Source organism: Thermobia domestica, chromosome 10 (assembly GCF_964235325.1).
Source record: "Thermobia domestica chromosome 10, izTheDome1.hap1.1, whole genome shotgun sequence".
Classification (NCBI taxonomy): Eukaryota; Metazoa; Arthropoda; class Insecta; order Zygentoma; family Lepismatidae; genus Thermobia; species Thermobia domestica.
Genome location: NC_137463.1, coordinates 207,214,372 through 207,229,224, shown reverse-complemented (window position 1 = coordinate 207,229,224; position 14,853 = coordinate 207,214,372). Strand labels below are relative to the sequence as shown.

Sequence of the window (14,853 nt, the reverse complement as noted above, 5' to 3'; positions counted from 1 at the left end):
ATTTTCATGTAATGCACGCCACACAATCATGTGACTAACATGCACGTCATGACTAAGTTTCCTCGTTCTCATACTTGGCTCATTGTCTACAGCTTCTAACACACTTTCGTCCATAATAGGTGTTCGTGCACAACAGGGTTACTAGTATCCACATGGGCAGGTGATATGGTCCCTGTTTCATACACGCCTCTGATAAATTGCTGCAAACATCCTGTATGATGGTGCCTGTTAGGAAAACGCTTCTGAGAGAGTCGTGTTGCGCTTTACTATCTACACGACCGTACATAATTGGCATGTCGGCTTGTGTACTGTTTGCATAATGCATAATATATCATGTTTTAATCGAGTACTGCCATTGTCCTATTCAACATTCGCAGCCAGGGTTGGCTGGTTTAAATCTTAGATCAAACCAGCTGTTTTTTTTTTTTTTTTTTTTTTAAAGGTTTAAACCAAACCAAAAAAAAAAAATGCTTTAAATCGTGTGAACTACATGATGACATTTCTACATATCAAACCATCTGCATTAGTTTTATTTCCTTTCCACCATTTAATCAAGGCATCCCATGTTCAATTCTCGGTCGAACCACAACCTTTCTTTCAAGTGTAAACCAAGTAGCGGTTCGGATGTCATTTTAAGCGAAAGTTTTGTCCTTGATAACCTCGGTATTACATAAGAATGTTAAGCCTAAACGTATGAAACGAAACCAAATTGTATAATCCTGCTTGCGTGAATGCCTGTTGTTTTATAAAGAAGCCAAGATTGCTTAAATATATTGATTGAAATTGGCAAAATTAATCCACTGCCTACGCAGCTTCCAACATTACCTTGGATTGGACTTTCAATTTTATTGAATGATATGTACATACCAAATTTGTAAATTATTACCTCAGTTTTAGCCTATTGATTGATACGTAGACCGTAAAATTTTACATGCAAAGCAATAGCGGGAATTTTCCGTTATTGCTTTGCATTTAAAGTAAGAACAAGATTTTCCCGGTTGCTAAGGTGGGAATCCCGATTTAAGAAATGTACTGACAGGATCACCCAGCTTTATAATGAAACAGAACAGTCCTGATTTCCGAATAAGCAAATATACTGTTGATGTTGGAGTGAAGTGGGTGGAACTTCCATTCTGCTGTTCCAAGTCCAAAAGGAGAACGATTTCTCTCAGATATAAGCCGAGGAGCGGTTTGGATTTCGCTTTGTTGTGACCCCTTCCAGCATAACCCCGTTGTTGCATAATAACACCAAGGCGAAACAAACTTATTTCTGTATATATGTAATATAAATACACAAAGCAAATTGTATTAAAAAAAAAAAAAAACTTTTTTTAAAGTGGTTTTTGCCAATCCTGTTCGCAGCACAATGATCACACTTGCGTACTGGAGCGTCTTGAACACAAGCGCCACGTGTGTGTGTGAACCGAGTAATTACACGAACACCAGCACCACCTCTAGACTTTGATAGACCCTACCTCTAAGCTTATTGGTTTTCAATAACTATCACTTCGAACTTACTGTTTATACGCTTTTGGCCCTCGCTAACTCTGCCATTATGTCCAATGTGCTGTGTTCATAAGATCTATTGTTTTGCTTATCTTGGTGCCAGGAATCACCTCCCAATGTTTTTTTGTTAATTTACAAATTTACACAATATATATATATACACAGTATGGCGCTAAATTGGTTGTACAAAAACAGAGGAGTGATTCCTGAGAGTAAAACAAACAAAAAAGTTCCAATAAACATAGGGCGAAAACCTCATGGTGTACGTCTGCCAAAAACATGAAAAAATGAATTTTAATGGTTCATAGCTCCAAAACTATGGGACTTACTGTAGTCGGGCCAAGACTTCAGTTAGGAACTAGTATGTGCTCTACCCAAAAATACATGTTTTAGAATCCTAAGGTACTCACGCAACAATTTTTATGGAGGTAGTTGGAGAGTATTTTATATCACAGGCCCGTAGTCAAACTCCCTCTATAAAAATTGTTGTGGAAGCACCTCAGGATTCTGAAACACGCATTTTTGGATAGGGCACATACTAGTTCCTAAGTGAAGTCTTGACCTGACTACGGTAGGTCCCATAGTTTTGGAGCTATGGACCTTTAGAATTCATTTTTTCATATTTTCGGCAGCCTATAACACGTAAACGATGGGATGTTCGCTCTATGTTTATTGGAACTTTTTTGTTTGTTTTACTCTCAGGAATCACTCCTCTGCTTTTGTACAACGAATTTAGCGCCATACTGTATATATATATAAAGCAACTGAAAATAGCTATTAATTTCCCAACATTTTTCTTATTGCTTATCGCCGTTTTTCTTTTATGCAGGGGCCGCGGTGGCTCAGTGGTAGAGCGTTCACCTCTGGTGCTTGGGGTCCCGGGTTCGATCCCAGCCCCCGCCAAGTGAACTTTGTGGTGGACAAACATCGTGTGCGTGGGTTTTCTCGGGGTTCTCCCGTTTCCTCCCACTTTCTTCATTCCACCATTTCATTCATCTCTCATCATCACCGTCTCCTTTAGCCTCACCGGCATAACCGTGGGACGTAAAACTTAACGATTTCATTTTTTTTTCTTTTATGCAGTATTTTATTGCCAGCTTTGTTCGCTTACATTGTGTGTATGTACTTTCTTTTCTCATCCTTGCTTTTCCCATGCATCTTACTACTTCTTCTAATTTCCATTATTTTTCAATATATTTCGTTGGAGTTTTACTGTCCTTTCATCTGTTATTGAAACTTCTTTGAATCATGTTTATTGCATTCTAGTGTTTCATCCTTCCTTTGGTTTTTCTTTAACATTGAGCAGGCTACTCTATTTCAATTGAAACATTCAAATCATAAATTACAGCCGTATGCTGTTCGATTCTATGTAGTATCTTCTATGTACGAGATCTGTCCAGAAAAAGACAAACCTTCAAAAAATACAATCAACGTAACTGTCCTTGGCTTTCTACTCTGCAATACCTCGTAATGGGATTTTTTCCAAGCATTTTAACGGTAATTGCATCATCCTGCTCTGTGTTGCTGTGAGACTATGAGGGTTGGAGTGAAGTTACTTACTGATAGCGATTTTGTGGTATTATGAAAATAAAGATTTTAGAAGAGCAGTTCTGTGCATGAAATTTTGTTTCAAATTGGACAGGACATTTGCAGAAACTTATAAAAATGTTGCGGGAAATGTAAGGGAAAGAATGCGGTATCCGAACTCAGTATTATGAGTGGTTTCAGCGTTTCAAAGCAGGAAAACATTCACCAAAGACGAGACACAAAACCTGGACACCCATCAACATCATGTGATGATATTCACGTTCAGAACGTGTGCGCACTGTTTTGCGGAAAAATCGTCTTTTGACCATCCGCAGAATAGATGAGTAGTATAAATCAGTTAGCAATATGATCTTTGTTGAAAAAATTAACATGCATCGTGTTGCTGCAAAATTCGTTCCACGATTGCTAACAAACAAACAAAAATAAACACATTTGGAAGTCGGTGAAGATCCTTTGAATCATGCAGATGAAGACGATGCTTCTTCAAAAACGTCATAACAGGTAACTAGATTTGGGTCTGTGGCTGTAATATTGAGACAAAGGCACAGTATCCCAATGAGTGGAAAAATTTTCGCTGAGACACAGAATAACACGTCTCGTCGCTCAGATGTCAACGTGATGTTTATTGTTTTCTTTGATGGATGCTTTCTGTGAATGTTGTTCATTATGAATACGCCCCACATGGTCAGACCATCAACAAAAAGTATTATTTAGAAGTGACTGGGCGTTGAGGGAGGCTGTGAGAAAGAAGAGACCGGGAGCTTGAAGAAACGAAACATTGATGCTGCATCAGACAATGCTCCTAGCTATTCGATTCTTCTTATTAAGGACTTTTCTTTTTCTTGGCAAAGAACAATATGAAGATTGTACCCAAACCATCCTAATCGCCTGATTTGGTACCTGCAGACTTCGTTTTATTCCCCACGTTGAAATCCACCCGAAAGGTCGCCGTTTCCAATCCATAAAAGAGATAACAGAATATCCAGGCTCCAAAAAATATGTTTTAGTAATGGAAGACATTCTAGGAACGATCTATTAATTGTGGATGGGACTATTGTGAAAGAATTCGAAGGAGATAAATCTGAATAACTTTCACAACAGAAGCGTCATTTAGGGGGGGGGGTAGGAGGGGGCAATTATTGCCACTCCCAAGAGTTTGAGGAATACATAAACTTTAATCGATTGTATACTAATATACTAATACAAAACGTGAAAGTCTTATGTTGGTAGTGTTCTTGCCCCCCTCCCCCTCTAGCGAAGTCTGAAATGACGCTTTTGTTTCACAAGCAGTAAGTATTCATTATGTTTAGAAAGTTTTTTTTTTTTTTTTTTTTTTTCCTGGACAGACGTCGTTTATTCAAATAATCGTGCAAGTATATTTTGATTTTATATGAAATTTTCAGAATTCTACACAAGAAAAAAGGAAAAAATAAAGGTTACTCTCAAATGTACAAATATATAGTGTTCGACTTCCTGGGTTAATCAACAGTAGATATACGTTGAATGAACTAAGCTTTACTCTGAATCGCTAGGTGCTAGATAGGTCACAATCTAGGTGCTAAATACATTGTAAATACACACAAAATCAGAACAGATTATTCGAACTTTTCCAGTTACCGTAGTTGTAGAGAGAATAATTAATTACAATCCATAATGTGTCAAACGTACATTTACTTAACGTATATGTATTTTTTATTCTTTCAGTTATACTGCCAAATCTCAAGAAGACTTAGATAATGTTGAATCCAATTCTGAAACAAAAGGAAGCGGGGAAATAATTTCCCTTACGCAAGATTCTCACCCTGGCGCAGTCCAATCACTATCAATGGATAAACGCAATCCAAATAATATAACATCATTAGAAAACGTAACTATGGACTTACTATTTGAAGCTCATGGTTTAAAAGTTGAGTTTCCTATTCCATGTGGTATATGCGATAAAATGTTGAAAGATTTTGATGATTTAGACTCTCATATTATAACCCATCCAAACGGAAAATTTTTTCCATGTCAATTATGTAATAATACATATGTGTCATGGTGCAACTTGGTAGCACATCGGAAAGCGTGTCACAAGGGAGAAGTATTAAGTTGTGAACCGTGTGGTGAAAGAAAAATGCATGTTTTGGGACCAGTAGGTTATAAAATAGGTGATGCAGAATATGGATGTGAAGAATGTCAAATGCCTTTCAACAATTGTGCAGATCTTTATAAACATTATAAATGTTTATCTACTCCCACTATTCTGACACATACTAAAGAATGTGCTCTTATTTATAACAGTAACAGCAATGACACAACTGTGTCTAGCTCACAAAAGCGGTCTGACAATCCAGTATTAGCACCTAAACCAAATATTATAATTATTACTCCCATTATTCAGAGCAATGGTAGTTTTTCATTGATTACTTCTAAGGGTGACATTATAATGTCTGAAGACACACAATACAAGTGTTCTGTATGTGGTTTACTTTTGCCAAATGAAGAAGCAGCACAGAAGCATGGAGAGTTTCTAGAATCTGATCAAAGCTTTGTATGTACTGTTTGTGGCAAGAAGTTGTGTACCTTAAAAAGTTTATTTCTACACAAAAGATCTCACCCTGATGTGAAATTACACACATGTAAAGTGTGTGGTAAAATGTACAAAGATAAATCATCTTTGTATAAACATAGTTTTATTCACCACGAGAAAAAGTCTTTCAAGTGTAAAGATTGTGATAAAGAGTTTTTTACTAAAACGTCTCTAAAATGTCATGAAATTTGTCATCCATATAGAAGAGATTATTGTTGTGGTAAATGCGAACTGGTCTTTAAAATTTGGAACGATGTCGCGTCTCATTTTCGAATTCATGCTGAAGATAGTATATTTACTTGTGAAATCTGTAAAGAAAACTATCAAACAGTGGATGAATTTTTGACCCATTATCAGATGTGTCATAAAAGAAAGGAAACTGAATATGCAGCGAAGAGGCGGGAAAGTTTGACATGCTCTATATGTAGGAAAGTCTTCACACATCCTAATGCTTTAAAGAAACATAAGAAGATTCATTCACGCACGGATGGAATCACATGTATAGTATGTGAAAAAATAGTGTATGGTAACTTTTGCTATCTAAAACACCTATCGGGCCATTACAAGCAGAACAAAGAGATGCTGAGTGACCAAGATAAAAGAGTTGTAGAGGGGTTCTTGTCTCAGTACGAAGAGAAATTACACAACCTTCATCCGAGGACATTTATATGCGAATATTGTGGTAAAATTTTTAAGAAAAAAATAAATTTCACTTTGCATGTCCGACGCCATACTGGTGAACGACCTTACCAATGTGAATCTTGTGGCAAAGGTCACTATGACAAGCAATCTTTGCGTATTCATCTGAGGCAACATACGGGAGAACGCCCATATAAATGTACGAAATGTTCCAAAAGTTTCACCGGACCTACAGCATTTTATATGCATAAGAAAATTCATCAGGCAGATGATAAGAAATTTACATGCAATTTCTGCCAGAAGAAATTTTACTTGAAACAAGCATACATAGGCCACGTGAGAATTCACACGAATGAACGTCCTTTTGTGTGTGAAGAGTGTGGTCGGGGTTTCACCCTTAGAAAAAAGTTAGTTGTGCATAAAAAAATGGCACAAAAGCATCTACTGAAATGTTTATCATGTGATTACATAGTACACAACAAGTGTTTGTATAAAAAACACGTGTTGGAGCATTTAAAGAAGAAGTTCTCATGTTTTTCTTGTTCAGTATGTAACAAACCATTTGGTACACGCTTCAGCCTTTTTAAGCATCAACAGATGCACAAAAAACTCCAACTGGTTGACATCAATAAACAAACTACCATGAAAACTGACACGCTACAGCAATTATCAACGGGGAATCTTGAAACTAAATCAATCTCTGAGGTTTTAAATATTTTGTAAATGTGAGTTTGTGATTCCACAAATCCCGAAACCAGTCTCAGAGGTTTGGGTGGGCCAAGACATAAAAATTCTCTTGCAAATATCTAAATTGTGCATTTTGTACTGAGGTCTGGAGGGGCCAGACTCCCCTAGCCCCCCTCTGGTTGCAGGCCTGGGGTGCATCATATAGGCATTCAAACATATATGGGATGTTTCAGCCAGTTAGTCCATTTTTCGTTTTATTACTGTGACTAAACGAAATATGATAGGGCGCTGTTAGTGATATTGTTGTGTACAATGGAGTTCAAAGTTTGTTTTGACATCTGGCAACACTTAAAACCTATACGTACTTCAAAATAGCGCCGCCGTTAACGACGGAACAGAAATCCCGTATCGTACAGTGGTATCTTGAAATCGCTCCTACCATGCAGAGAATATCCAGAAAGGAGTATAAGTGTTCATGTGCTCCGAATAAACCTGTAATCAAAAGGTTTGTGAAACAATTTCGTGCCATGGGAAACGTGACAGGAAAGAAAAAAGGCGAGAGGCGGTGTTCGCAAAAATGCAGCTGGGTTGTGCCTGAGTAGCTCACTCCCCACCAAACCATCTCTGAGCCAGGATGACGTGGCACACACACGGTCATTTTGGGCGTTGTAGGCCTGCTCAATTGTGAACACCTTTTCGCCAATGAACAGAATCCTTCTGTGCAGGTCGTAGGCGTAACGCCTCAAAAGTCTCTTTGATTTAAGGACCCTCTTCGACATTAATGTTTGGGTCAGAAAGTGACCAGTCCGTCTCTTATACGCCCGTAGATGTAGGTCACTCCTGAGTACACGAGACATGGAATTTCTGCTGATGTTCATCTCAGCAGCCATCACACTTTGTGGTTGAACAGGATTTTTTTCGAATTCTTGCTGCTACTGTTTTCTGGATCTGCGGGGTTCGTACCGTTCGTGGTCTGCCACTCCTTGCGCGGTCAGCTGCCATTCCAGTCTCGGTGTATCGCTGTATGGCGCGATACACGAATCTCTTGCTGATTTGTAGGGGTTTCAGGAGGTTGAAAATCTCACCTGCTCTGTTCCCGACCTTATGTAGTGCAATTACTGCTACACGATTTTCGTAATAGCCCCATTCTATCAGAACTCAGTACAATATCAACGTATGTCATGAACGGTCAAACACACATACATGCATCTTCCGCTTTATACAGCCTGCACTGAGCCACTGCAGATGACAGCACTGTGCCACTTCGGATGCCTACAGTGCCACTCCAAATTTTGTGACAGTATTTATAACTATATATATGCTATGTACAAGGGCGCCGATTTCTCAGTAAATTTGGGGGGTCCATTCAGATGCAGAAGGTATATATATGAGGATTTTAAGACAAATTACATTCAAATTATGCGAAATATTGTATATTCATAACTAGAATAGGGGGGCCCTAATGAGCTTTGGGGGAGCCAGGCCCCCCAGGATCTGCGCCCTCGGCTATGTACCGTAATTACTACTTATTTCCTTTTGGAACACTAATATTTCGAACATTATTTTTGTTTGTTATGGGATTGGTATGTGTGATTGATGCGCAATAGTTGGAGGACCACTGTTAAATTATAACAGAACTGTATTTCCTGGGAGGTTCACCCACGGATACGCGAGTTGAATAATGATCGCATTCGCATTCAATAGTAATTTAATTTATCACATATATAATAAGTTGAGTAACATATAAGTCAATTAAAGAAATATATAAATATTAATTGTAGATTAATAAAGTTAGCTAAATATATAACTTGAATCTATTGTTTCACCTGATCGATTGTTTGTTTGTTTGTTTTATGATTGAAACCCGAAATAGCTGTGATAAGCATACATTGTCTGGCACTGTCGCTCTTCATTACCGAATAAACATGTAAGCTGATTGTTCTTGATAACCAATTGTTATATTGCAATGTGAATAATGATAATTTAGATTGCTTGTCTATGTTAAAATGCTAATTTTACGCACTACACAAACCACCCGCGCACTGTCCATATCAGCTCACTTCTGTTTCTCGCGACGAACCTTCTTCGCTCGGCAAGGACACTTCTTCCCCCTTTTCCCTTTCTTAACGGTAGTCTTTGTAGTGAAAGTTGAAAACTGGGACTGTTTACAAAAAAAAAAAAAAAAAAAAAAAAAAAAGCACTCGAATGCCATCTTTGGGCCAAGAAAACACACTATTTTGGAAGGGAAATAAGAAAATACTAACATACTCCCCCCTCTTGGTCGGATAACGACCAATAAACAATGAGACACGTTCACACATAATTGTCACTGATTGAAAGAAACCGGGGAAGGTAATGGAACCAGTTTATTCACTGCACGTTTGTAGATGGCGCTTGCAGTTCGTACAGTAACAACTCCCACTAGCGAGTCTTTACCCAGATGCACTTCTTTAATTACACCTAAGCGCCATAACAAAGGAGGAATGTTTGCTTCCTTCAACAACACGATAGCACCTGGAGTTATATTGTCCTTTTGGAAATACCACTTGTTTCTCTGCTGGAGTCCGTTCAGGTATTCCTTCAACCATCGCTTCCAAATCACTTGTAAATATTTTTGTGTTTGCTGCCAACGGTCTAGTCTGTTGTTAGGGAGGTCAGTTATGTCTGGCTCAGGGATAGAGGTGAGAGATTGGCCTATTAGGAAATGACCGGGGGTTAAAATGTTTGTATCGCTTGGGTCGTCGCTCATTTTTATTATAGGACGAGAGTTGAGACACGCCTCAATTTGCGCTAAGAGCGTACAAAGTTCTTCAAAGGTCAATGTCGCGCCCTTTGTAGTTCTGGTGAGACGATGCTTCATAAATTTCACTCCTGCCTCCCACAATCCCCCGAAGTGCGGAGATTGCGCCGGGATGAAATGCCATTGTATGCCTTTCGAAGATGTGAACTCCACCCCTTTACGAAATGTATCCTCTCGCAGCATCTTGTGTAGTTCCTTAAGCGCATTATTTGCACCTACAAATGTTTTGCCATTATTGCTGTAAAAATTACTGCATTTGCCTCTTCTTGCTATGAATCTTCTCACGGCTGCAAGGAAAGATTCCGTTGTGAGGTCACTGACCGCTTTCAAATGTATGGCTCTCATAGACAAACAAACAAATACCTCTATATAACATTTTTTGAGCGATTTGCTTCTGAAAGTTGATTTGATGTTTATTGGCCCTGCATAATCGACCGCACAATTTAAAAACGCTGGTGCCGGCCGTACTCTATGAGATGGCAATTGCCCCATTTGTTGAGTTAGAGGTGATGCCTTGAGACGAACACATGTCACACAATGATGAATAATTTTCTTTGCTAATTGACGAGACAGGGATCCAGTATCGTTGACGTACAGCGACTACTAATAATTGTAAACCAGCGTGAAGATGTCTTTTATGCTCACTTTCCAAAATCAATGTTGCCAGATGCGAATTTGAAGGAATAATGGCTGGATGCTTGCCTTCATAGGGATGGCTACTGTTTTCTAACCTTCCACCGACTGGTAGCACTTGATTCTCATCCAGTAGAGGGCATAAATTTTTGAGAGGGCTACGTGCTCAGATTTGACGACCTGGACTGATATCCTTGATTTCTTGTTTATAATCGTTTTGTTGTACTAATCTGATACACAGCTTTAACGAATTGTTTAGTTCACTCGTTGATAGACTGCCTGTCTTTCGCTCGCTTCCTCTTCTTGCATTGTGCATGAAACGGCGACAATAAGCTATCACTCGTACTAGCTTCGATAGTCCGGAAAACTTGCTGATGACCTCCTGAGGCTCTTGTGTAGTCAAAGCTAAAACTGTTTTTTCTCTTGCTTCGGGAACGTCCTGAATGCTGGAATTCTTTCTTGAAGAAGGTCATGAGTCCTTGGGCTGTGACAACCATGGAGGCCCCTCCCACCAGATCTTTCGGTCCTGAATGGAAGCAGGTTCGACACCACGAAAGATCATATCCGCAGGGTTGTCTGCTGATCTGCAGTGTTGCCATCTTGCGTGAAGTGCCGGCGGTAATTCATCATCCCATGTGATTGGTTCTAACCACAATTTTTGTAGAAAACACTTGTATGTGATTACTACTGGGCTTATCAAGCCTAGTGGATCAAAGATAGTCGCTACCACAGACGCTACCTGGCGTTTGGTGATGCTACTTGTAGCTTTGGCTGACGCATCGAACACCACTCGGACCTTCGTTGTGGTACTACTGGGTTTGGACACGGCGTGATGTGGTAGGTAAAAGGCCGCCCCTTTGTTTTCTTCTCTTAACTTCGATTCTTGAATTCCTTTCATGTGTCCCAATTGTTAGTATTCCTCAAGAAAATTTACATATGCCGTTCGTAGCTCGGGTTGACGCTGTAGTTTCCGCTCCAGTTGTTGTAGCCTAACTGTTGCTTGTTGAAATGAGTCACCAAGTACAAATCTGTCTTCACGTAATGGCAAACTAACCAGAAATTTGCCTGTCTCGTCTCGCACAAAATTTTTCTGGAAGTGCGTTTCACATGCTGAATCTTCGGCGGTCCGAGGGCTGGTGAACACTTCTTCCAGCTCCCAAAAACGACGAAGTTGATCGGGAAGATTGTCTTCTGTTCTGGTGAAGAATGACGTCACTGGACTGTTCCTGCGGCATTCTGATGGGATGCTTCCTGCGATGACCCTACCCAGCTGTGTGTCTTGTAGTACCGGAAGCTCTTCTCCCAGCAACTTCCGTTCCGCTTTGCGTATCCTGAAGAATACTTCAGCACCCAACAACAAGTCGACCTTCCCTGGAACGTTGAAAGTGGGATCCGCCAGTGCTATATTCTTCGGGATTTTCCAATTTTTGCAGTACACTCTTTCCGCCGGTAAATTTCCAGTGATGCGTGGCAACACTGAACAACTGATGTTTGCCTGATATGACGTCACCATTGACTGTAGTGCGATGTCAACACAAAACCGTGCTTCTGACGCAGCATCGTTTATGCCTTGAATGGGCATGTGTCTTCTGTGCTTCTTGAGACGCAGACGCTGGACCAATGCCTCTGAATTGAAGTGGCTCTGAGATGCGCTGTCCAAAAAGGCCTCGACAAGTAATCCACTTTTCATTGATGTCCTTAACCTTCACCACGGCCGTGGAGAGTGACCCTTTAAGTGTGCAATATGAACCCTGAACATTATCTTGCTCCTCTTGAGCTCCATTGGGCGTGTTGCTGCTTCTGATATTCTCTGTATTTCTTCCCTCTGAAGACGATGACTCCCTTGATTGTTTATTATAATGCAACAATGTATTATGCTTCTTGCCGCATTTTTTGCACGAACTTGATTTGCATTCGCTTGCTCGATGATTTTCCCGCAGACAGTTAATACAGAGATTATTCTTGCGAACGCACTCATTCTTTTGTTTGTCACTCGCTTTACTAAATGATTGGCATGCAAATATAGGATGAGCTTCCTTGCAAAACTGGCATCCACGAGAAACTGTGGACACGTACGCCTTCGTATGATTGCCCTTAACACCCTTTGTTTGCGATTGATGTACTCTTGCCCTTTTTACTTCACGTGTGTTCGCATTCATTGTTTCCAACCCTTGGCATATTTTCTCCAAAAATGACCGGAATTCGTCAAGCGTGGGAAATGGTGTTTCAATTTTGCGTAGCTCCCATACCTTTCTACGGCTATTGTCTAATCGTGACACAAAATGTTGGATAACAATGATGTCTAATAGCTGACCATCTGTTTTGAGCGCTTGTAATGCGTTCATGTTGCTTGCCGTGGTGTTTACAAACTCCCTGAATTCTGCTGCGTTTTCTTTTTGCACCTGACGAATGTTAAGGATCTCTTGAATGTACGATGCAGCTATTAGTGGTTTATTTGAGTAACTATCTAACAGTAATTTCCATGCTACAGTGTAATTTGCTTCTGTGATGGGCAGATTTTGTACCAATTTTAGCGCTTCCCCTTTCAAAGATGATCTCAAATACTGCAGTTTTTGAATAGCGGCAATGTCTTTATTATTGTGTATAAGTGATCTGAACGTGTCTTCATAGGGAAGCCACTGTTTGTAATCCCCGTCAAACTGAGGAATTTCAATCGCGGGCAACTTTATTTTTTTGTGTGTATTAGCTCTTGATGCGTCATGATCTGAAGACTGATTTTTGTATTCGTGTTTCGACAGAAGCGTTTGTAATTGTGCCTTTACACCGAAATACAAGTTTTCGATCTCTACCCCTGTGTTGTCTGTCATCCTCTTGCTCGATATCAATGGCATCTTGTATTTCTTGCAGTTTTAACCACACCCTGTCCAGATGCTCCACCTGTGCTTTAATGTCTTCCATATTTTGTTGTGCTTCATCAAATTCATTTATAAATGTCTGTATGCGCGAAATTTTCCCTTTGTACGCAGCGCGTTGGCGTAACAGGCGTTGTGTCTCACTCATTTCTAAATTTGATTTAAACAAGCAAGGAAAACAAAGGATGAGCCAGATAAATACTTACTGACCTTTGGTTGTAAGCTGCTGTCTGCATACTGCTCTGCTGCTGCAATCCTGGGCCTCTTCTCTACGATCTGGGTGTGATGTGGCACCACCGCACTGACAGCGACGCGCGGTAAATGCTCTACCCGACGCTCACGTACGCCGCCATATTGCTACTGTCACTGAATTTATTTGATTACACAAAACTGTCCACACACTAACTAGTTCTCTCCACTCACGCATCCGGCCCTGGTAGAACCAATGTTTGGTATGAGATTGGTATGTGTGACTGATGCGCAATAGTTGGAGAACCACTGTTAAATTATAACAGAACTGTATTTCTAGGAGGTTCATCCACGGATACGCGAGTTGAATAATGATCGCATTCGCATTCAATAGTAATTTAATTTATCACATATATAATAAGTTGAGTAACATATAAGTCAATTAAAGAAATATATAAATATTAATTGTAGATTAATAAAGTTAACTAAATATATAACTTAAATCTATTGTTTCACTTGATCGATTGTTTGTTTGTTTGTTTTATGATTGAAACCCAAAATAGCTGTGATAAGCATACATTGTCTGGCACTGTCGCTCTTCATTACCGAATAAACATGTAAGCTGATTGTTCTTGATAACCAATTGTTATATTGCAATGTGAATAATGATAATTTAGATTGCTTGTCTATGTTAAAATGCTAATTTTACGCACTACACAAACCACCCGCGCACTGTCCATATCTCTCACTTTTGTTCCTCGCGACAACCCTCTTCGCTCGGCGAGGACACTTCTTCCCCCTTTTCCCTTTCTTAACGGTAGTCTTTGTAGTGAAAGTTGAAAACTGGGACTGTTTACAAAAAAAAAAAAAAAAAAAAAAAAAAAAAAAAAAACATTCCAATGCCATCTTTGGGCCAAGAAAACACACTATTTTGGAAGGGAAATAAGAAAATACAATTTTTCTTGTGCCATCCATTAGTTTAAAAGTTAAAAGGAAACCTCTGTTTTAAAAAGGAAATAAGATGTTACGATCAGAAAACCCCTTTTATTTTTACACACACACAAACTATTCTATTCTTCCACTGCAAAAGTGTAACCGTAGGTACTAGTATACTGTTATTAGTTAATACATAGTATTTATTATTAAGTATTCTGTCTGTTGGCAGGTCGTGGGACTAATGAGGTTTTTTCTCCTTCTTCGTAATTTTCAGTTTAGGCCTGGAAATGTTTCTTCCATGTTTCTCGATTTTTAGCTTCCTCTTTTAACTCCCAATATTTTCTTTTTTCAAGTCATCGATCATTGTATTCTCCTACTCCTTGCTTTTCTTTCATCTTTCCTTCTATGGCGGTATGAAAGAGACAATTTCTTCACAAGATGTGTCTAATCTAATTCGCCTTTCTACAATT

General features: G+C 39.4%; 3 protein-coding genes across 14 annotated transcripts in view; 1 reads left to right on the top strand and 2 right to left on the bottom strand.

Moving 5' to 3' along the window:
- The window catches only part of LOC145662946 (uncharacterized), a 40,221-nt gene extending 31,902 nt beyond the window's left edge, over nucleotides 1–8,319 (top strand). For all 12 annotated transcript variants that reach the window (XM_081728984.1, XM_081728981.1, XM_081728993.1 and 9 more), the window contains one exon: nucleotides 4,759–8,319. In XM_081728984.1, the coding sequence (XP_081585110.1) occupies nucleotides 4,759–6,988 (2,230 nt within the window). In that variant the 3' untranslated portion in view covers nucleotides 6,989–8,319. The remainder of the gene's footprint in view (nucleotides 1–4,758) is intronic.
- Nucleotides 8,320–9,278: 959 nt separating this feature from the next.
- LOC145661748 (uncharacterized) lies at nucleotides 9,279–10,244 on the bottom strand. The gene has a single exon (XM_081727081.1). The coding sequence runs from the start codon at nucleotides 10,242–10,244 to the stop codon at nucleotides 9,279–9,281; it is 966 nt and encodes a 321-aa protein (XP_081583207.1).
- Nucleotides 10,245–11,295: 1,051 nt separating this feature from the next.
- LOC145661747 (uncharacterized) lies at nucleotides 11,296–11,898 on the bottom strand. Its single transcript, XM_081727080.1, has one exon. The coding sequence runs from the start codon at nucleotides 11,896–11,898 to the stop codon at nucleotides 11,296–11,298; it is 603 nt and encodes a 200-aa protein (XP_081583206.1).
- Between the last annotated feature and the right edge of the window lie 2,955 nt (nucleotides 11,899–14,853).

Excerpts from the sequence above, each read along its gene's own strand:
- LOC145661748 (XM_081727081.1), bottom strand. The coding sequence starts at position 10,244 with ATGGGGCAATTGCCATCTCATAGAGTACGGCCGGCACCAGCGTTTTTA.
- LOC145661747 (XM_081727080.1), bottom strand. The coding sequence starts at position 11,898 with ATGGTGACGTCATATCAGGCAAACATCAGTTGTTCAGTGTTGCCACGC.